The sequence below is a fragment of the Carassius gibelio genome, chromosome B9 (genome assembly GCF_023724105.1).
Source record: "Carassius gibelio isolate Cgi1373 ecotype wild population from Czech Republic chromosome B9, carGib1.2-hapl.c, whole genome shotgun sequence".
Taxonomy (NCBI): domain Eukaryota; kingdom Metazoa; phylum Chordata; class Actinopteri; order Cypriniformes; family Cyprinidae; genus Carassius; species Carassius gibelio.
The window spans coordinates 17,872,449-17,895,245 of NC_068404.1; the positions used below are offsets into that span (position 1 = coordinate 17,872,449).

Here is a 22,797-nt window from a genome sequence, read left to right on the forward strand (position 1 = left end):
TTAATAATTTGACATGATATCCACAATATAATTATAAAATAATAATTTTCTGTTTATCTATGTATTAGTCTTTCAGTTATTTTTGTATTCCTGTGGCTCATGTGGTAGAGCATTGCATTAGCAGAGCAAGGTTTTGGGTTCGATTCCCCGGGAACACATATTAGGTAAAAATTGTTAGCCTGAATGCACTGTAAGTAGCTTTGGTTAAAAGCGTCTGCTAAATACATACATTCATTTTATTTATTTATTTTTTAATGCAAAAGCACATAATGTCAAATTAAGTTACTATTGATATTTATATTATGACTAATAAATGTAGCATTTTTTTAATGATTAAGTTTAACGAGAGGGGGTTCAGCGAAAAATCGGCAGCTGTCAGCAGGAAGTGGCTGTCACTGGCAGCAGGAAGTGGCTGCCAATAAAACCGGATGGCAGCTGTCGCTAATACCCGGAAATTGGAGGAGGCTGCCGGCGGCAACAAGACAAATAAATAATTATATACACTTATGATTATGTTTAATACTTTTTTAAATAAATATAAAGGTCAGTATTGTATATTATTTGATTTAAAATATTGATCAAATATAAACAAAGAAATAAGATCATTTTGCTAAACGTTAATTTCCAGCTGAATGTTTATGCATGTATCATTGTTTGTGTGAAATAAAACAATTTATATTTATATACGAGAGTGGCACTTACTGGGTGTATGTTGTATATTTATTATAGGCTATATACACAAATGACTGAAAAGAGAGAAGTCTCAGAGACCTTTATTTAAAATCATAATCTGCGGTTATATTTGTAGTATTTCAAGAAACAACTATATATATATATATAGTATAAAATAGCTGTTAAATTTGTAACTGGGTTAGTAAGTTGTCAAAGTCAGTGCTTTACAATGTAAACCGTATAAAATATATCCAGTAAGCAAGCAGACTAAAATATCAATCAGAATCACTAACAACAATCCGGAGGTATTTTCAAGACTCTTAGATCAGAACTGATACGGAGTTACTTCTCCAGCATCTTGCACCAATCACTGTAAAACCCAGGGTGGATGTGCATCTCCCCTCATTTTCCTCTTGCAACATGGTCAAGTCAAGCATCGTTTATTTATATAGTGCTTTTAATAATACAGATCAAAGCAAAGCAACTTTACAATATTAAATAGGAAAATAGTGTGTCAGTCAATAATGCAGAAGGACATTAGTAAACTCAGTTTGTAGTCAGTTTAAAAGGCAGTTTATCATTCAATTCAGTGATGTCATCCTTCAGCTCGGTTCAGTTTAGATAGTATCTGTGGAATCATTTGCAATCGTGTCAATGATATCGCTGTAAATGAAGTGACCACAACGAAGCAAGCCAGAGGCGACAAGGAACCAAAACTCCACCGGTGACAAAATGGAGAAAAAAACAAGGTCTTTACAGGGGATCTGTATCTGGGGCTCTAGTTGTCCTGGTCTCCGCTGTCTTTCAGGGCTGTAGAGGTCCTTTCTAGGTGCGATCCACCATCTGGTCTGGATACGTACTCGATCCAGGTGACTGCAGTGACCTTCGAATAAGAAAGAAACAGATTAATATAAATTGAAGATGTTAATATCTATACGATGTTTGATAGGGAGCCAGTACAGGGTTTACAGAACTGGGCTAATCCGGTCATACTTCCTGATTCTAGGAAGAACTCTAGCTGCTGCATTTTATTATTCATAAGAAAATGGTGACTTTAATACCTAAATTGCTTTATTAACAGTAGACATGCATGTACAGCCATATTAATGATTATTCCCATTGCATCTCGTCATCATGTACAGAGCAGTGATTACATTTTCATGCATAATTTGCACACCTGGTAAGCAGTTGTTGTAAACCTCATTGCGGTGTCTGCAGGGTGTACATTTTGTTGAATTCCTGACATGGCTTAGACTTGTTCTCCATTTTGTTCCACCTGTATATTGAGATGAGGAGCATGAAAACAGCATTATTACAAAGATAAACATTCAGACATGGCAACTAAGAAATGTAATGTTATGGCACCTTTTTAAACCTCTAATCAAATATGTAAAAGAAGATACTCAGTCAAGCCAGCTGGATTGTGCCCTCTTTCGAAAGGAGTCTGTATACAGTACAGCAGACTTCTGAATTTGGAACAAACCAAAGACGGATTTAGTAATGTAGCATCACCCCTCCTCCAGGATCACGTAAAGAAGAATTTTCAACAGGACAGCATCTGGCAACTATTGGGTATTACAAAAAAATAAAAAAAAGGTGTCAGTGCCATGGTTTTGTCTCAAGATGCACATCAGTAATGTGTTTTTTTTCTTTCTAAATGCATGTTTACAAATGCTACTTCAATGTTCTAAATTTAACTACAGCCTAATCCTGGCTTAATCCAAGCCCTGTCTGTGAAACTAGACCTAAAAGTTATAAGGAACTATGAACCGGTCCATTATATTTTGTATAGATAACAATAAAAAAAAAATAACAAAAAAATAATTGTTTTGCATTCACATGCTTACAACTTCAACTGGTACACAGAACAGTTCTGCACATGCATAGTATTAGAGAAAACACACCTCAATAGTGCAAAAAAAAAAAAAACTTATTTTAAGAACTCTTAAGTTAATGTATATCACACAATCTCCTGAAAGACTTAACATGCAAAAATATATGGTTAGTGTTGCAAATGTATCTTCTATCATTCCAGTCAAACAACATTCTTTTATATTATTCAATAGACTGTTAACACGCTAACAAACGTTAATATTTAATGGTACGTCAAACGTAATTTGAAGTTAATGGTAGGCCCCTAACAAGGTACACAAACAATGTTGCTACCACTAATTAGATTTCATTGAACAATTAAACCAAAGTAGACACCAAGTCGTTCACCAAGATAACAATTAAAATCAAACTTACAACGCAAAAAAACATTAATTACTCCGATGACCAATTTCTGAACTTACCGTTTGATCAATCGCAACCATTACTGAAGCGTTTGGGTGCAGTTATATCTGATTGGTTGCGCCCACGTTGGTCGATACTGATTGGCTCCCACCGAATGGCAGGTCCCGCCTACCATCCGGCTGACAGTTACTGCCTTCCGGCTGTCAGTTACTGCCTTCCGGCTGTCAATGGCAGCCACTTCCTGCTGCCAGCTGCCGATTTTTTATCTGAACCCCTGCTGAGTTTAACTCATGAGTACTTAAAGATGTCAAACAAAGAAAGAAGATTTAATTAATGGCATTTTTGAGATTACATTAGATATGATAGGGACTGGATGATTGGACTTTATATTTCTCATTTTTATTATCTCGGACATAAGCTAATTATTTTTCATTGACATTCACATAAAAAAAATGGATTAATTTAGAATTCACTTGGGATGTCCAAGATGCACCTTGGGTGACCTTTTTTTGTACCCTTGTTTTGTTCAGATATTTTTTTTTCTTAATTGTTTCTTCGTAACGCCAACCGACTGTGGTACTATTATTTTGAAAGGAAATCTTATTGAAATCTATCACTTCCGGTCTGGTACTGATTTTAAAGGGATTTGTGAAACTGTAGAGCATGTACTGTTGCATTGTAGAGCATATAACAACGAAAGACAAATGTTAGAACTTAGAAGCTAAAGTAATAGAAAAGGTGGAAGCATGATGCTAGTAGATATATTAAGTAAGCTAAAAAGGAAGAATAATATTATATTTGCTTTGTTGAAATATCATAAAGATACAGGAAATTATATTATAAGACTATTGATGCTCCACACTCCAGTTCAGTTGGTGGCGGTAATGCACTAATAAACTAGTCTGCCAAACGCCAATAAACAGAAAGAAGAAAGAATATTTTCTACTGGACTGAACTGCTTTCAAAACAGTCTCGCATTTAAAGACTCGCTTTTAACATATTGTGAATGCAGTAGTCATATTGTAAATATCGCGATAGGTTTTCGAAGATGTTAGGGCTGGATCTGTCCACTAGTGAGTAGAATTTGTTAATATTTTCTTGCAAATGTAAAGAGCAATGCAGCAGCGTGTGTTAAATTTATAGACTGTATAAAAACAAATTAAATTAAATCCCGTTCTGCAAAAGTTAACCATATATGCATATGTTAATAAGTATTTTTATAGACATCATGTGCAGTATAACGCTTGGTGATTTTCTGCACAGAACATTACTAATCGATATGACCTAACATTAATAAATTATAAAAATCTGATAAGCGGTGACATTTTTTTTTTCTTTTTCACGGCAGGTGTGGATGGTGTCGTCGAAACAATCGAAAAGCTCCCAATAGACTTGTTTGCAGAAACGGTAAGAATTAGATCATGTAATAACATGGTCCAGCCAAGTAGTGGAAAGAAAATCATTACAAAATGCAACACGTCACAGATCATACAGACATATTATCATAGCAGTTATTTTCAGTGAATGTACTATTTTTAAGTGTTGTATTGACTGTTCTGTCACTCGTCTTTTTATTTTATTTTCCAGCTTCAGTCAATCCTGGTTCATCTTCAGGATCAGAACAGAGCAGTAGATTTGATTGAAACCTGTGATGTAAGTTCACAAATCGACATCCCTGTTAAATATACTATAAATCACTTAAATTAAGCATGCATGTACCTGCTGTTTTATGTCTTTGCAATGCTTTCATCTCCCTAACAGAAATTTCAAAGAGTTGGGATAAACCTTGATCAGAAAGCTGTTCAAGATATTATAAAACTGATGACATACTATTTTAGGTACAGTATTATCTTTCTAAGTACAGACTGTAATTTATGTATATGTTTGGGAATTAAAAAGGCCTGTCAGTTTGTCTTGTTTGATATGTGCCTTTTGCATTTGATTTAATGAAAAATGTTTATTTATTCAGGTTAGCTGCAAAGAGCAATCTCAGTTCGGATGTCTTGGTCAGTAAATTGACTGAATGCAGCAGTAAATGGTCCAAATCTACGCTACCGGTGGTGCACCAGCTTTGGACTGAACATAGTGCTCTTCTACATGCACATCAGGAGGTCCTGACTATGGCTAGTATTGGACAGGTGTGTCACATGATTCTAGCTTGCAGTGTAAACATCGGTCAGCCACTGTTCTCTGTCAGGTTGTTGATATCAAAGCTTCTTCACTCTTAGCTTGTAGATATTCAGTGGAAGCTTGGAATGGCAGTGAGCTCAGATACCTGTCGGTCCCTCAACTCCCCGTTCATCTCTGTTCTGATGAAAATTGCAGACACATCAGGAGAGATGTCATATAAATCTTTTGAGATGACAGTTCAGCAGTTTCAGGTATGGAAGAATGCATTTTCTTCATTTCATTCAACTCTGAACTGCTGCAATTGATCGTTGTCTTTCTTTTATTTTGTCCATCAGAACTTCTACAGGCAGTTCAAGGAAATGGCCTCTGTTTTAGAGACTGTTTAATGTTTTTCTGCATGTTAATTTTACAGCAGTGATTGTGAACCATTTTGTCTATGACCAAATATTGACATACAAGTACAGTATTTAACAGTTTAACAACATAAAATGTCTTTTGAATTTTGAACTGATTCAAAATTTTTATTTTATTCTACTGTTACAGTAGCTACAAGGTTAAAATTCTTACTTTATCCTATTAATAATGGTATTATGTTAGAAAATGTCATTTCATGTTTGTTTGTTTTTTGTTCTCTGTGGATAATCATAAATTTCCATTTCACATTATTATTGAACTTTATAATTGTCTTCAGTGCTCCACTTCTAATTGGTTTTTCCACTTTCAAATAACAAGTAACACTTATGAGATGCTTAATAACCTGAATTTCTTTAGAGTGGAAAACACATTCTTCATTATTAAAAATATTCAATGAATCAATATTTTGTATTTGTTTATAGTCCTTTTGAATGTGTTGCACCTGATGAACAGTAATCACAGCGCTTAACAGTAGGGTTGATGTTGGATTTGTCCAAAACAATTATTATTATTTTTTTTATATATATAAAAGGCAGAAGCTAGACACTACAAAAAAATCAGGTCATCCTGTTTTTTTATTTTTTTGTATCTGGATTCTGCCTTTTTTAATTTAAAAATAGAAAAATCTATTTTTAGCAGCTCTGTAATCTTCGTCACTGCAGGGCTGATCTGCTCTTTTTGTTTTGGCTGAAAGATCCCATGTAAGTATATTTGCATTTGACTTTGCAACCTGTGCCTAGAAAGAAACTCTTACAGGCTAAATGTGATGATGGGCTACAGGGGGTCTCTGATGGGCTACATTTAAATGAGTCTCATGTTCATCTATTTCTGGGAGTGGTGCTTCTTATTTAGTGTCTTGTCTGAAACTGGCACTTATTCAACACTTGAAGACAACAATAGTAACACGAGAGAACTCTTTAAAAATGTGTTTTCATTTTAATTTTAATAAACAGCCGGTCCTTTCATGAAAGCATGCATAAAAATGATTCGAATTATTATGCAGGTCCTTAGTTGATCTTTGTGCTCTGAATCTGATATAATAAAGTAAAAAAAAAAGTAAATCTTTTTCAAATTTGTCAGTTGTTGTATTCAATAAAATATATTAACATGAATTAACTTAATATTTAAAATACTGAAAGTTACTGAAGTTCAAATGATAGAAAGTGTGTCTGCAGTATACAATTTAGTATATAATATATTGGGCATTGTGTGCAGTATGCCGTATTCCACAATGCAGTGTGCTTGGCCACCAGTTTGACTAATAAACTGGATTGAAATCCAGATGTTACTGTTAGGCTGGCTGCTTTTGCTGGTAGATCTTTATAAAAGCAAGTTTCTCCATTCATGGTCTTTAAAAGCAGTTTTATTTTCCGATTAAATAAAAATCACACACACACACATTATTATTATATTATTAAACATATCTCTTAAGAGCGTTAAATAACATGTTTGTCTGTTGTCAGGTTTTCTACAGCTTGAAAAGAATTCCATTTAAATGAGAGCTCAGCATCCAGGTTGTGTACTTCTGAATAACACAATACTCTTACTATTTCTACAATACTCATATTTCTATAGACTACTATACTACTTTATACAACTACTACTATACTACTATATACTATTTAATTTGAAGTATGCTAGTATTTGGTTCGAAATATGTGCAGGATTCCATCAATATCCATTAACTCTGAGACAGCAGAGGGCGCCGTTGAGTATTCAAGTATACTTTTTTTTTTGTGCAGTAGCCTACAATTTCTTTCTTTTGTTTTATAAACACGTGGCAGTAGAAGTGAATCATGTGAAGATGTGTTTCCAGTTTACTATACTTGCAGAAAGCACTGCACATGCAGTATTTAATATTGCTAAAATATTGCTCAAATTAAACTTCACATGCATAGGATACCTTTGAATTCACAAATAATTTTGCAAGTGTGTTCACCTTAAACACACCCAGAACCTCGCCCTTTACTTGCTAGAAATGTGAAGAATGCTTTGTCCACAGTAAGTCTCTGGACTGAGTGCAACGACTTTTTTAAGTGTTTATTTTCCTGATAATATGTTTGGTTTGAGTTTAAATAAAATTATTGTATTATATGGGAGACTGTGGCTGGTTGTAACACAATATAGGCAAAAGACGTATTTTCTTGAGCAAAAGGTTTAGTGGTTCTGTAAAAAAAAAAAGGGGGGGGGGGTCTAGGGGTTAATAATAGGGCTCTGTGGTTAATGGGAGTGGGGCGGGGGGCTGTTATACCAATGCTATAATTAATATATAACAATTATATCTATCAGGATATCAACATTTTTTTTTTATATTCATTGGAGTAATGTGAGAAAGCTGTAAAACCGTTTAACTATTAATAAAGCCTAAGTCTGGATAAAATCGACTTGCTTTCTTCAGTCAGGCCAGTGCCGTGTGTTTCCTGAAGACAGGGGAGCCAGAGATCCACACACACACACACACACACACTAAAGTGAACGCCTCTCCTATGGCTGCTGCGGCCACTCCTCCTGGAACAACAGCACTCTGTTCTCCAACGCCGTTAAATGACACCAGAACGACTGAAAAGTGATGTAGAACGAGTTTAAAGGACTCCAGCTGATCTGCGTCTGTCCGCTGCGGCGTCCACACACACACTCCGAGGCGCTGGGACTGAGAAATCTGCAGGAATAACACGCGCCTCCTTCAAGCAGCTGTGTATTGATGCACGCTAACGAATCGCCTAACTTCATAAATGGATTATTCGAGCCCTCAGACCATTTGAATCAATGTGTTTTTTCTTGAAACAGTAAACTGTCCTTGGAACAAAAGCTAAAATCATCGCCGCATCTTAAAAGCCATTACTTTTGTACTTACGCTCTCCAGGACACACGATCCGCGCGCACTTTTGACTAAAGCGTGAGTGATGTTTCAAGCTACTTTCGCATAATACTGACCCGTGCATGCATATATTTAAGCATTTAGCAGTATAAAGGCACTGAGTTGTTAAATAAAGCAACTAAAGTCTTTGTCCCGGAGCTCTTGGAGAGATGGAGGGACAGGATGGCAAAGGGAATAATGACAGTAATCAAAAGGCAGACAAAAGGTTTGCTCTCTGGTACATGGGCTGGTCGTCTCTGGACAGGCGGACCACGCTGCCCATGCTGCCCTGGCTGCTGGCGGAGATCCGGAGGAAAAGTGAGAAGAACGAGTCCGGTCCCGCACAGGCCAGAGAAGTTCAGCTGTATCTCTCGCCTCCTCTGATCCGCTGTGTGCCAGCTAACAGCAGCAACCCCTCCGTCTTCATATTCGAGCATAAAGCGCAGTTTATCTCCAGATTTATCCACAATAGCAATGACTTGTCTTATTTTGCCTACCTTATCAGAAGTCAACCCGATAACCCCGAGTCTGAGATGGCATGCCATGTGTTCAAGGCATGTGATCCAAACCAGGTATGTACAGTCACTTATTCAACTGTTTAAGTGTTTTATCTGCTAAATGCATTGATCACAGTGGTTATAGTTTATAAATAAATATTTTCTGAGATTTGGTTATCGGTAGGCCTATCTGTTCTACTGATGAATTACATATTTTTTTTGCAGCTTAAATTGTTATATATTCTTAAAGATTTTGTATTTTGTTTTATGATCCCATTTGATGAATTTTTATTTTTTAACAATGTGCACACTTTTTCGAATTATCTATCTATCTATCTATCTATCTATCTATCTATCTATCTATCTATCTATCTATCTATCTATCTATCTATCTATCTATCTCAGGGTAGCCGTGGACTTGGCAACACTGGTCTATCTATACCCTGCACCATGACAAAGTAGCAAATTACTATCATTGTTTTGTTATTATTTTTAGAGGGTCACGTGGTACATGGAAAAAAATAGAAGTATGATACATGGCTTGGAGATATATATATATATATATATATATATATATATATATATATATATATATATATATATATATATATATATATATATATATATATATATGTACCGTTTATTATGTATATATATGTATGAATGTGTGTGTACATAACACATATTAGAAAAAAGTAATCTTCAATCTCCATTCCCCCCCATTTTTGGAAAGCAATTTTATAATGATTTTATAACCATTAATAAAAATGAACTTCCACAATGCCTGTCAATGTACCCTGACGTTTAGTCTGCTGTATGATTGACAAGTCTTTGTCAGTTGGAGAAATGCCAGGATGTAGGGCACCATTGCACCAGAGGAATTAGATTTACAGAGCATCATGTAAAGTTGGGTCAGATCTCTCCTGGCACATGCAGAGGAAGGATTAATCAGATCGGCTTCAGCTAGACAATACACACTTAGAATATTGAAATCCCCCTCCCGCTCCTCTGCTTGCTAGCTGTCATACTGCCTTGAAGCAATAAGAACAACCTTGATGCACTGCACTAACATCTGAGTTCTTGGTTTCATGGTATTGATTAGAGATTAGTTGTAATGTGACCCTATGTTAGTCTGCTGCTGATCTATATTTGAGACGCCTGTTCAGTGCACTTTGTTGGTCTGAGTGAAACATGGATTTAAACATACACGTGTGTATATGCAATGATTTGCTATGCATGTTATTACACATTTACAAGCATATATTTTTGTTGCTCTGTGAAATTGAGTTGAAAAGTAATGCCTTTCTTTGCACTTGCTACATGCTATTTGTACTTTTGTTGTACAATCTCAGAGGTAAAAGTTCTTTGAAGTGAATGTGAGGAAGGGAATGTTTTGGGCGTCCTGTGAGTGCACGCTGAGCTCCAGAGGCAACATACATCACCGTCATGTGTTATGCAAGAACAACAGGCTGGATAGCAACACGTGCTAGATGGTCCATGAGGAATGTGTCTTAGCTCACGTCTTAAGATGGCTGCTGGCTCATTCTGAAGTGCTAGCGTGCACTATAGACTGACCAGTGTTCAGAGGCCAGCATTTCGCCATAGAAATATCTCCTACTCCTAATGCAGCCCGATCAATCCTTTCCAGATGCCTGCGGTGAGACATAGTTCAACTTTTAATGCTGCGAGGGAACCCACTGGTCCCTTATTTATAACTCCATCTTCAGCATGGAATAGCCCACCCAGTGTAAGGGCAACAAAGTAAGGTTGTGTTTTGTTTCATAATGATATACAATGTGCACGAAGATTCCTGGCCTCATTTTACTGATAGAAATGAAAGGAAAGCATTATCTATGATTATGCGGTAGTGTGTTGTTTATGCTGTGGGCAAGAAAAAATGGCTGGGGTCTCTCTGATGCATTTTGTTCATTGTTTATGCATTTTAGATGGGGCTGTTTGTTTTGCGGTTTAGAGCGATCATCAAAGTATTAAGCAAAATCAATGTTGTAGAGGATATAACCCACAGAGACCTCCAAGTCAGAGTTTTTTAGAATACAGTACAGTGTCCTATTTTATCCAGCTGCCCTGAATACCTTCCTGGGAAGCATCATTAGAATGACTCCTGGCATGCCAGTCTACATCCAGTACAGGGCTTGACTGGTGATTTGACTTTCCTTGTGTCTTAGACTAGCTTGAGTTGTGTTTGGTACCATTTCAAATTAGGGGGTGTTGTGGGGTTCATAAAAATGTAAGAGAAATACAAAGATTTTGCAGAGTATATTTTTGCAGCCGTCAAGGTTAATTTGTGCTTTCTAAAGACCGGTCAAATCTCAGAAGATTACTTTATTCTTTGTTTCTTTTGAATGCAGTTTTTTTAGCAGTGTGGTGGAAAAAATAATTCTTCACATAGTATACATGTGTTTTCACGTGAAATATGTAGCTGCTTTTATAATTTACGAAGGGGTTCCTTTGTATGGGGAGCTTCATATTTTGGGGTCCATGTCATCAGGAACTTTAAGAACCTCTTAAAGTTGAGGTTGAATGAAGCTTGACCTTGGGCCCTGCAAGACTGAAAGTGCAGAATCCCAACCACTGAAGTATTTCATAACTCAGCCTGCCTTCAAATATTAATGAAAAAAAAACTAAAAAAACTTTCAAACCTGCTTAAACCATGAGCCATCTTTTTGTGCTCTTTTCTCTCTTTTCAGTCTTCTTTTATGTGGCTTGATTGGTAGGTTTCTAAGAAGCCTCTATTACATTTAGCATTTTATATCTTCGTTTTTAAACAGGATTCTTATAAATTCCTATTTACCCTTTAAACATGAGGAGTAAGGTCACGGCAGCACATTGATGAAATTTTGCACATTCTTTAAATCACAAAAGCAAAAATAGTAATAACCATGTGAAATAGGTCATATGCACTAATCAGTGGATTTGAATTTTAGATATTTTTTATGAAAAGCAGGAATTTCTTATTACAGCTCTTTGTGTTTAAAGAGATCATATAACATAATCAGTTTAAATGATTAATCATCCAGACAGGTATGATGCATACATCAAAGAGGCTTAATCTTCCTCAGCTGGTTGCAAGCCTCTGTGTCTTAAATACATGTCTTAAAAAGCTTTAGCCATACACCGTAGCCTAAAAATGTTTGAACAATTATCTGCACTTGAAAAATGTATGAATGCCATTGCATTAGGTTACATCATGTAAACCCAAGTGGCATTTATCTGTAAACATTAGAATGCTTCATAACAGCAGTTTGTTTTAAATTGTAAAATAATATACATGCTATTCAGAATAATAACAAAGTGTTTGGATATTTTCTGACAGTCCTACATTAGTAAAACATGAACATAATTAATGTATTGAATGCACCTGTGCTTAATCTGCTAGGACACCTGTGTCTTTAGTCTGATATTTTGTCATCAAATGCAATGACAAGGATTGGATGCAGGAAATTCACAAATGAGAGAACTGGAGGAAAATACTAATGAAACGTAATAAACTGTGTTTGTTTTTACAGTTTTTGTTATTCACACTCTCTTTTTTCCTTGCATGTTTGGTTCAGTACAAATTTTTAATTAGACTAAATGCGGTTCTAGTATAATTCATCTCGTAATTAAATAATTCAGACTATTTAGGGTTTTATGAACACTGTCGTTGATTTGGAGAGGACATTGAAGTTTTGTGCAAATGGTTTCTCTCTTCTTTTCTTGCACACTGGGCTTGTGTCCTAAAAACAGCAGAATGCACTGCCATTCCTCTATCAGATAAAAAAATCTGCTTTTGGCAGATTATTCAAGCTGGTTAAACTAGGTAGTTAGAGACTTTTTGGAAATCTCTAAGTGTTCCCGGGAAATAAGTCATTTGTCAGTTGAAAACATGCAGCCACACCCTTTGTGCTGCTTACACAGGCAGCCAATTGCAGGAGATGGTTGCTTGAATGATTGTTTGCTTTTCCCCTGATCTCAAGGAGGAGCCTTTTTCTCCCAGCTGCACTGTGATTTTCCACAAGTTAGCCTTGGGGTTTTAATTAAATGTTTGCATTAAACCAAGCCATATTTACTGAAAGCTGTGCAGTGGACCACAAAGATCTAAGTTGTCTTGTAAGAAGTGCATAAAACCAGTTGCAAAGTAAAGAAAAGTGCTGCCTGCTCATGCAGAACTTGCTTCTACAATGCTTCTACAATGCTGGCCTGTTCTGAGTGGTTGCCAGGGTGTTGCTATACGGTGGCTAAGGCATTCTGAGTGGACTACTGTATAATGTGGTTTGTAGGGTTTTCTAGATGGTGACTTTCCCATCATCAAGTCTCTGGTTTCATTTATAATTCAGGTCCCTCCTATGTCTTTGCACACTCTTTATTTTCAGCTAGGTGCAAATTCTATGTATGATTGCTTCGAAAAATAATCGCACACTTATTCTCAGTAAGCCACGTCTTGAATATCAAATTATGTACTTAAATGGGTTAGGTTTTTGTTGTGCCTGAGAACCCATAAAAAGATTAATATTATAGGTGTAGTTCCATGCACGTTATTGGGAAAGCAATGTGTCAAATGTCCTGTGCAGATGTTTGCCTCTAATGTGAAAGTTTTCACGGTTTCAGCACATTTGACAAACATACCTGTCTTTATCTTTGTAAAGATAGACCAGTTAGTTATGTTTGGCTTACTCTCTATTACTGCCTTGAACAAGAAATCCATGTGACCTTGGTTTGGCGCCTTGTATTTTTATGCGGCAAGCCCTCTGTGGCCATTAAGAGGCTTTAGTTCCTGTAAGATTTGTTTGTATCGACTGGATTCTTGTTCACACTACTGCTTTGCGCTCTTTGTGCACTTTGCAACATGCTAATGAGCTTGGTATATCTTACTTTGAAGAAAATGTCACCTTCATTTGAACCATGACTGAAACTGTTTTTTTGCTTTAAACAGATTCTTGTTAAAACATCATGTGCTCTACTGTTTGTCTTCTTTAGTGTAGCTACAGGGATTTACGGTTTACAGAGTCTCAGAAGTGAATCTTGTACCAGGCTTGTTGTAATCATGTAGATCAGGCCCACCAAGCATGCTCTTCCAGTTCTAACCTTAGTGGGCCTGGTGTCTGTTTAAAGATTGTGGAGCTTCATTGCTTTTCACCTTGAGTCTTGTTGGCACCAGGCCCAATTCTGTCACCAGACTGCTTTTTCTATTCGCTCAACAAGATGTGTCTTGCTGATAAATCAGTTTTATTTAATGTTGCCATAACCTTGTATACACTTGAGCTGGAGAGACATGGCAGAATATTTCTGAGCCAAGTAAAGGCATGGTGTATTTAAAGTTATATCTGAGATTCATTCACACCAGTTTTTAATCCAAAAATATGATTATAGAGTTGAATGTGGAAAGTAGGGACATGGCCTACCAAAGTTAAGAGGCTACTGAATAATCCCTGCCAGTTCTATGGTTCCCAACTGTGGCTAAATGTATTAAAGCTACTGAATTTAATTCATGTCATGTTTTAATTTGTAAAATTAAGTATTTTATTTTCCATGAAATGTTCACTTAAGTGTTTTAAAGGACTCTGTCTATCTCGTGACTGTGTATGGGTTATTTCATGGGAATTATAAAAATGCTGCTTTAGTTCTGAACCCAACTGCCATTTCATTGAGGAGCCACATCAAAAAAGCTAATTAGAACCTCAAGTTTCCCAAAAATGGTGCATCAGCACATGAAATTCTTCTTAACTCTTACACCCACCAAAAAAACAAAAACAAAACAATTTAAGAATAGTTAGAAGGTGTGTTTGAAAATGCAAAACGTTCGTATGCATTTTCTCAATATTGTTGTGAAGACAAATATTTATTTGAATTTGAACTGATTTGAGTTCCAGAAGATAATTTTCTGCGATTTATCTTATAAAAAGTCTTTATCACATTTTTGTGAAATTAAGTTTTTTTTTGTTTTCCTTTGAGTTTCTCAGCTGTTTGAAACATGCGTGTAAGATCCTGGAAAGAAAATCATTAATATACAGTTCATAGGATTTCTGATTATTTTGTGTGTATGGTGTTACTGATTTGAAAAAGTCTCAACCACTGTTTAAGTCAAACCTATGCCCTTGCACCTAGTTTCAAAAGATTCCTACTGATGTTCAGGCATACAAAAACATCTGAGATCTGCTTTTCTTACTTATTCTTACTGAAGGACAGTGGTATCAGATACCAGAGAGGAGGTCCCTCTGATAGATTTATGTCCATTTGGCTTCTTTAATGCACGCTCAGGTTCTTCAGCTGTTTTTTTTTTCTTCTATTGCCAGTCTGCCTTGGCTTTTATATTACTAATTCCTAAATTGTTCCTCAGGGGCTGAACCTAGTTAGTTATGCAACCTGCATGTCTTCTTGCAAAAGTTTAACATAACAACTGAGCCTTTTTATGGACGTTTTGTCCTTGTTTGCCTTTCAGTGTGTTGATTTAGTATTTTAATTGTTGATCTAATGTCTTAAACTGTTCTCCAGGTGCCTGAGGTTATTAGCAGCATTAGACAGGTGTCCAAGGCTGCTCTTAAGGAGGAAAGCAAGCCCAAGCAAGAGAGTGACGAGTCTTTCTACAACTCCCAGAAATTCGAAGTGCTTTACTGTGGAAAAGTGACAGTCAACCACAAGAAAGCCCCTTCCACTCTGATTGATGACTGCATTGACAAATTCCGCCAACACGAGATTGAACGTAAGCGTCTGCGGCTCCTCAATGGCCAGCGGAGCTCTACCGAGGCCCCCGTGGACTTCATTGTGGGTGACAACCCTCTAAGTTCCTCTCTTTGTAAAGTTGATGAACCTGAGCCCAATCTAAATGAGGAAGAACTGTCTGAGGTGGGCAATGGGATTCTGCACATGACTAGCTCATCCAGTACGGGCAGCCTACTGGGGTCCTTTGACTGTATCTTGGAGGACTCAGGTTTTGGAGAGCAGCAGGAGATTCGCACACGCTGTAATAGCCTGGCGGGCGGCCTACAGAAAAGGACCAGAGAGTTGGGCAAGGGGTCGACACGTAGGAGACACGCTAGCGCGCCCAATAACGTGCAGCCGTCTGATGCTGACAAGAATCGTACAATGCTATTCCAGGTACTACATGCAGAAACACACTTACTTTTAGTCTGTGATTTCATAAACCTTGGAAATGGAAATTCTTTCATTGTTTGCTCGTGTAGGAACACAAAAGATATTAATAAGAAATGTTTTTCACTTTCGATAAAAGTCAATTCATTTGATAGTTTTTATCCAAAGCAAACTTCAAAGAAGTTAGATGGGTTTTTAAATGGCTCTTTTTTATAGTAAGTATCTCAGCCATAAAAATAGTCAATGAAGGTGGTGTGGTTTTAAAATGTCAACCAACAAACCCTCTACATTGCGAGTTAATCGCTCACAAATGCACCTTTCTAAATTTCTTTAGGCTAAGAATTAGTTTATATTTTTACTGCATGTTGTGTCCTGCTTCAGGTCGCATACACAGGTTCTAGAATACTCTGCCTTTATGTTTAACAGAAAAGAATGCGAAGAATCACATTTCAGGGCATGGGGAGAGCCGTTTTAAAATTAAAAAGCCAAACAAAATAGAAATAGTTAACAAAAAATGTTCTAACCAATGGCCATTCTATTACTAGTGTGTGCATAGAGGGTTGATGGAGTTCAAAACAACTTTGGACCACAAAAATGTTTTTAGTGCTCTATCTAGGGGTGAACTATCCCTTTAACCTTTAAAACAGGCCTACACATGCAAATGTCTTCTCTTTGAGAGGCAAAGCTGTAAATCTTGTCTAATTAGCATGCGTGACGGTCATGCAGTCACACATTTTCCTTTTAAATGTTTTTTTTTTCAAGGATAGGTGTCTCTACGGTCATTTGGTTAAGAAATCAGCTGCAGCTTTTGCGACCTTGATGATAAGAAGAATTGTTTTGATGCAAATACTGCTCTCAAAAAAAAACACTGCACGCTGAGTTATCAGTTATCGGACATTTAGCTCGATATTTTCTTTTAGTTTTTGTTTTCTCAATAAGCAAAGTATGCTCTCAAATGGCTCTTTTGTGCAGGTTGGACGGTTTGAAGTGAATCTCATCAGCCCTGACACTAAATCTGTGGTTCTGGAGAAGAATTTCAAGGACATCTCGTCCTGTTCACAGGTCTGTGTGTGTGTAAGGATTAGGTTTGTTTGGTTTCAGAGATAATCTCTTTCTCCCTCTCATATTTAATGTCACCATATGTTATCACACAGTGCTATTAAAAAAAAGCACCGAGCTACTGACCTGAGGATTTGTAGCAGGTTTTACTTAAGAATATTTGCCTTGATTTTGGAATTCTCATAAAAAGAACAAACAATAAAAACAATAAAAACTATTTATGTAAAAATAGTTTTGACTGTGCATGTGCACTGAAGTGCAATAAGTCACTCAATTCATGAATTGCAATTATTTTCCCATAATTAAGGGATGTTTGTAGGTATTTTTACTTGCTAAAATCACTATCAAACACATCTTTAAATGCTTATTGGGTCCATTGTTGTATAACACCAGTGATGAGTAAATACAAATTCTGTGTATTACCATTAATAATAATCACGTTAAACAACTTAAAGCTGTTCACAGTTGGCAAGCAATGGAGCAGCAAAAATATAAAATTCAACTGATTCACAGTCACAGTTTCCAACATGTTTCATCCAATCAGATTTGTTTTATAAAGTGATAATTTTGCTGCTCTGTGTTGTTGTGTTGCATTGTGACTTGCAGCTCCACGTAGTTATTTATCTTTCACGTATGCTGTTTTTTGTGCCTGCAGGGTGTCAAACAGACAGATCACTTTGGCTTTATTTGTCGGGACGTGGTGGAGTCTGGCCCAGCTCAGTATGTGTGTTACGTGTTCCAGTGTGCTAGTGAGTCTCTGGTGAGTCCTGACCCGCTTGCAGCACCTGTTGTCCACACACTGATCAATTATTTATCAAAGCGACAATGCAAACAATAACTCTCCCTTGCCTAGTTTGTGGATATTGCCTTTAGTTTGCCGATTTCTCTGGCAGCTGAATAGAATCAGACCTATGTTTTTGCACACAATGTTCAGAAAGATTGACCCATTTTCATTGAGACAACACAAATTAAATATGTTTTATTACTAAATAATACTGTTCTGTGTAAGTCTATTACTGTATAAGTTTTTCACTAGTTTTGTGTATTTGACCATTTTTTTTCCCCTGCAAATGCTTTTCACAGGTGGATGAAGTAATGCTCACCCTGAAACAAGCCTTTACCACAGCAGCAGCTCTGCAGAGCTCCAAGAACCAAATCAAACTGTGCGAAGCTTGTCCAATGCATGACTTGCACAAGCTCTGTGAGAGGATAGAAGGTACAGCCGCCAGCTTCCATCAGCTCACTCAATGTCCTTGTCCCACACTTAGCACAATATTCTCTCTCAATGTCCCAGGTTTGTATCCTCCCAGGGCGAAACTAGCCATTCAGAAGTACCTGTCCCAACTGACCGACAACGAGCAGGTCAATATATTCGAGCGGGTGCAGGTAGGCCCACAAGGAGAAATTTTGCAGACAAAGTAACTAAATATCTTTGAATTTCAATTCTCTATTGGGTATTAAGTTTGTATTTTCTCATGCATTAGAAAATGAAGCCAGCGTCTGATCATGAAGAAAACGAGCTCGTGATTCTTCACCTCCGACAGCTGTGCGAGACCAAGCAGAAGTCTCATGTTCATATTGGAGAGGTCCCACAGGTAGCATAACTACACAAACAACATAAATGCACCACTTGCTTCGCCCACCCACGCTGCCTTGCAGAGTCATGAAACTGTGACCTCTCTCTAATTGGATTAGACCGATTGAAAGTGTCATCTGAATACAGCTAAAGATTAGAACAGAGCTCCTGAATGAATGCAGCTGCCCTTCTGAGTGTGTGGTGTGTTCTCAAAGTACTTCGCCTCTGGAAAAATGTCTAACTGCTATAAAGTTGATATGACATAGAAATGAACCCTATTTACTTTCTAACTTTATATTCCTGGTCTTATGGTGAAGTATTTATTATTATATAGTGCGCGTTATAAATTTCCTTTTCTTTTGATACCACTTAGCTTGGTTAGTTTCGCTGTTAGTTAATTTGTATTAAATAATATATAATTATACATATGATATATTCATGTTATAAAGTATGTATGTGTGTATATTGATCAAGCATGATAGTAAAGACATAAAAAAGATTTCATATAAATGCTGTTCTTTTGATCTTTCTATTCATCAAGGAATCCTGAAAGAAATACGTTTCCAAAAATTTAATTCAAATTAATAATTCAGCTTTGATAGTAATAAAAAAATAATGTTTCTTGAGCACCAAATCAGCATATTAGAATGATTTCTGAGGACCATATGAATAGGACCATAAAAATAAAAATAAAATCTGTTTTGCCATCACAGGAATACATTTTTGCATATTAAAATAGGAAAGTTATTTTTATTGAAATAATATTTCACAGCATTGCTGTTTGTTGCAATTGTGTTTTCAATTTAATGATATATGTTTGTATGAAAATGATAAATATAAAAATATATACAATAATATTTTCAACACAATTGTCTTTATATAAAGACAGTTTTTTATAAGGTGCTATGGAAAAAATGAAATAATGAGCTGTCCATCCCTTAATTTCTACAGTGGAAACAATGGTTTACTGGGACAAAAAGACACACTTAGCGAGGCTTCCAATGCACTCAGTCTGAGCTTTAAGCTCACTTGTGTTTGCTGTGCAAAGTATTGTTTTAGACGAGTAATGATTTGTTCCTGATGCCTGGTGGTCTTTCTTCCATCATTTTAAAATCTACTGAGTGAAAATGTCACCAAGTGCAGAATGAGATTTTCACGGATTTCTCAGAAAACTCCAGATGTATGGCACATTCATTCTCACTTACTCACTCCCTTTATACCTTTGTGTGACAGCAGAATGCTTCTGGCAGCACCGTGACCTCTGATAACTCCATTGTGGGCCGTAATAAACTGGACGTGTTGAAGAACAAAGCCCGGAGTTCTCTGACAAGCTCCCTGGAGAACATCCTCTCAAGGGTATGTGTGTGTGTTGTGTGTGTTGTGTCTTAGTAGTCTATGAATGGGGATTGACCAGTTTACCCCACCCTTGTACTGAATAATACCTTTGTTTGTGGACAGTATTATTATGAATCGACCATCTGCTGTATTTATTCACAAAACAAAATCTATGTGTATGGATAAAGCTAAGCTTGAATTGTTCCATTAATGGAAAAGTTTACCTAAAAATTAAATTCTGCATGTTGCTCCCAACCTGTATGTATTTCTACAATGGAACTCAAACTTATTCCTTTTTTTCGTTGGTCACTGTTTGTTATATGGAAAAGAGCAGCATTTATTTTTTTCAGTCTTCTTCTGTGTTCCATTTAAGACAGAAATCATACAGGTTTGTGAATTATGGATGACACGGTGTTTAAATGATGGAATTTTTATTTATTTATTTATTTAAAGTGTGTGTAAATGTAAATCCTGACGTTTAAGCAGGTTGCTGTTGTTGCTATATTGTAACTGTTATTAAATCTTTCTGCTCTAGGGGGCCAGCCGTATGCGAATGCGTCTTGGCAGCATGGGAAGTTTTGACCGCGTGAGTATCACACAACACGTGAACACCAGGATCTGTCATTTTAACCCCAGCTCTTGTTCTCTCCCTGCCAAGAATCACGTCTCAGTTCTGCCCTGCAGAATCATGTCTCTGTGGTATCAATTACCACCGCATGCTGAAAATAATACCAATGCAGTGTTATGATACACTACATGTTTTTCTGCATCACCTTGTCTAATATGATTGACTCTGACCTGTCAGCTTGGTCTTGCTTATTGGGGGTGGCTTGTTTTGACCCTCTAGCTCGTCTACCTCGCTGTCTCGGGGGTGTGTGAAATGTGAGGTGTGTGTGATGGTAAGCTGGACTCGTCTCTGTGGAAAACAAATCAGTCAGCTCTTCCTTCCCACTGGGTCCTCACATGGCCTCAGAGGCGCTGCCAATGTGAGCACCTTCTCTCGTGCTTAAACTTCAGCTCTCAATAACATGATAGAATCCAGCAACTCCTTGCTCGTGGCTCTCTAAACTAAAACAGCGATGAAAATAATTGATTTTAAAAGGGATAGTCCACCCAAAAATGAAAATTCTGTTATAATTTAGTCACTCCCATATTGTGCAAATGACTTTCTCCTAAAATAAGATATCTGAGAAATGGCAGGTTTTTTTTTTTTTTTTACATACAATGGAAGTCAGTGGTTAGCAGAACTGTTGGTTACCAACATTCTACAAAATATTTATTTTCTTAGTTTTTAACAGAAGAAATTAATAAAAATCTGACTTTTGGAATGGCATGAAGGTGAGTAAATGATGACAATTTTCATTTTCGGGTGAACTGTCCTTTTAAACAACTTTTGTAAAATACTAGTATTAATAATATAAAAACCTAAACTAATGAAAGTGAGTGGAGAAACTAATGAAAAAAAAAAATCTCCAAAAATACCATTAATATTTATTTTATAAGTTAATTTGAAAACCTAGTATGTCAGGGAAGTTTATATATGTATATCATTAAATTTATGTGGTTAGTTATGCTCAGGTCTCAAATATTTAATACCTTAAATAAATAAAATAAATAATAAATAAAACCTAATCCCAAGCAATATTAATGTCTATTTAATATATATATTTTTTTTAATCCTTGGGAAAATCTTGGAAATTAATTGGTCATTGTGTTAAAACTCCAGTTGAAAAATAATGCATTGTGTAACAAAAAATATCAAACCACCAAAGTCGTGTCCATAAACTGTGATCAGTCAAAAAAAAAAAAGTTTATTTATCGTCAGAACTAACTTTTCTTTTCTTATCCATTTGTACAATTACTTTTAGCCAACTGGTCCCAAATTTATCAAACTTATGCTGTATAAAGATTCCCATTCCCTTTGTGTTATCCTGCCAAGAGAACTATTATGCTGTTTGGATCATTTGTTTTGACCAAATTTAGCTGTAGGCAGCTGTAGGAAGTGGACAAGGGTTTGTGATTTGTGCAAGGGAAAGGAGAGAGAGCGTTGTGCAGCCGTTGCTGGTTTCCTGGCCCTGCTGTGTACTGACTCAAGTGTTCAGGAACCATCATAGCACAGGGACAGGAAACAGAGTGAGGAAGAGAGTCCCTTCCTATAGCCATCACAGTAAACAGCAGCCAGAAACCTCCATTGTGCTGCGGTCCACCTCCAACGACTCGTGTGTGTCTGATGTGGCTCTGTGACACAGACTATTAACATACAATAGATCACAAAGTGTGTGAGCAGTCACGCTACCAACACAGCCACTTCTGCTTGGAAGCGAACCGAGACTCAGGCTGGACAGGGAGAGGGAAAGTTCTGGGTGAGTCGAGAATGGCAGCTGTCACTTGTTTTGCTTTGTCTGAAACTTGAAGGTTGTACATGCATATCTCAGTAGATTGCTTGTTTCTGTCTGGCGAGAGGTTGGAATTTGAGGTTTGACTCTTGGATAAGCTGACTTTGTGGATTTTAGACCTTGTCTGTATTGTACGTCAGGGTGTTGGGTCCATCTCATCACTGATCTGGTTCATTCTCTGTTCACCCAGCAGGGCGACTCACCTGGTGACTCCCCACCTGGAACTCCACCCAGTTACATTGAGGAGGACCCAGATGCCCCGCAGTTCCGTCGCCGGGCACACACCTTCAGCCACCCTCCCATCAAGAAGAAAATCTCCTTCACTGAGGTTTCCTCCCAGGCCTGTAAAGCTCCGCTGCGCCGACAGCAATCTTTGGCCCCTGAGCTGCTGCAGAACAGGTAATGCATCACTTCCTGTTTGCTCTCATGTGATAGTCATGTATCTTTCAATCTGTTTTTCAGCAGTCATATGATATTAAAAACATTGCTGTGATGTGCTTGCATGCTGAAAAAGGCTAAATTTTTAAACAGCATGAT

At 36.9% G+C, this 22,797-nt stretch overlaps 2 protein-coding genes and 1 long non-coding RNA gene across 11 annotated transcripts in view; 2 read left to right on the forward strand and 1 right to left on the reverse strand.

The window, feature by feature from the left end:
- Window positions 1-354: 354 nt before the first annotated feature.
- On the reverse strand, window positions 355-3,192 carry LOC127965404 (uncharacterized). 2 transcript variants are annotated; one of them, XR_008155294.1, is made up of 5 exons: window positions 2,967-3,192; window positions 2,038-2,237; window positions 1,850-1,948; window positions 1,430-1,555; window positions 355-465 (listed from the first exon to the last, which is right to left on the reverse strand). It is a non-coding gene; the product is annotated as an uncharacterized LOC127965404 (long non-coding RNA). The 2 variants fall into 2 exon arrangements; XR_008155293.1 differs by lacking the exon at window positions 355-465 and having other exon boundaries at window positions 776-1,555.
- A 433-nt stretch (window positions 3,193-3,625) lies between these two features.
- LOC127964539 (COMM domain-containing protein 6) lies at window positions 3,626-5,853 on the forward strand. Its single transcript, XM_052564759.1, has 7 exons — window positions 3,626-3,980; window positions 4,256-4,314; window positions 4,495-4,560; window positions 4,669-4,745; window positions 4,877-5,045; window positions 5,136-5,288; window positions 5,373-5,853. The coding sequence occupies exons 1-7, from the start codon at window positions 3,956-3,958 to the stop codon at window positions 5,421-5,423; spliced, it is 600 nt and encodes a 199-aa protein (XP_052420719.1). The 5' UTR covers window positions 3,626-3,955; the 3' UTR covers window positions 5,424-5,853.
- A 2,067-nt stretch (window positions 5,854-7,920) lies between these two features.
- Window positions 7,921-22,797, forward strand: part of LOC127965221 (TBC1 domain family member 4) — a 31,328-nt gene continuing 16,451 nt past the window's right edge. For 2 of the 8 annotated variants that reach the window (XM_052565901.1, XM_052565905.1), the window contains exons 1-10: window positions 7,922-8,880; window positions 15,298-15,900; window positions 16,867-16,956; window positions 17,609-17,713; window positions 18,037-18,169; window positions 18,248-18,339; window positions 18,438-18,548; window positions 19,766-19,885; window positions 20,400-20,450; window positions 22,451-22,659. In XM_052565901.1, coding sequence (XP_052421861.1) covers window positions 8,479-8,880; window positions 15,298-15,900; window positions 16,867-16,956; window positions 17,609-17,713; window positions 18,037-18,169; window positions 18,248-18,339; window positions 18,438-18,548; window positions 19,766-19,885; window positions 20,400-20,450; window positions 22,451-22,659 — 1,916 coding nt within the window. In that variant the 5' untranslated portion in view covers window positions 7,922-8,478. Of the gene's footprint in view, window positions 8,881-15,297; window positions 15,901-16,866; window positions 16,957-17,608; window positions 17,714-18,036; window positions 18,170-18,247; window positions 18,340-18,437; window positions 18,549-19,762; window positions 19,886-20,399; window positions 20,451-21,910; window positions 22,228-22,450; window positions 22,660-22,797 lie in introns of those variants that run through there. The other 6 variants (XM_052565904.1, XM_052565900.1, XM_052565902.1 and 3 more) reach the window with 6 other exon arrangements.

What these genes read in the sequence shown, in the direction of transcription:
- LOC127964539 (XM_052564759.1), top strand. Translation starts at nt 3,956, where the DNA reads ATGTTAGGGCTGGATCTGTCCACTA. An exon ending in ATTTGATTGAAACCTGTGAT is followed by an intron (nt 4,561 to 4,668) that starts GTAAGTTCACAA and finishes TCTCCCTAACAG; the next exon opens with AAATTTCAAAGAGTTGGGAT. An exon ending in TGACAGTTCAGCAGTTTCAG is followed by an intron (nt 5,289 to 5,372) that starts GTATGGAAGAAT and finishes TTTGTCCATCAG; the next exon opens with AACTTCTACAGGCAGTTCAA.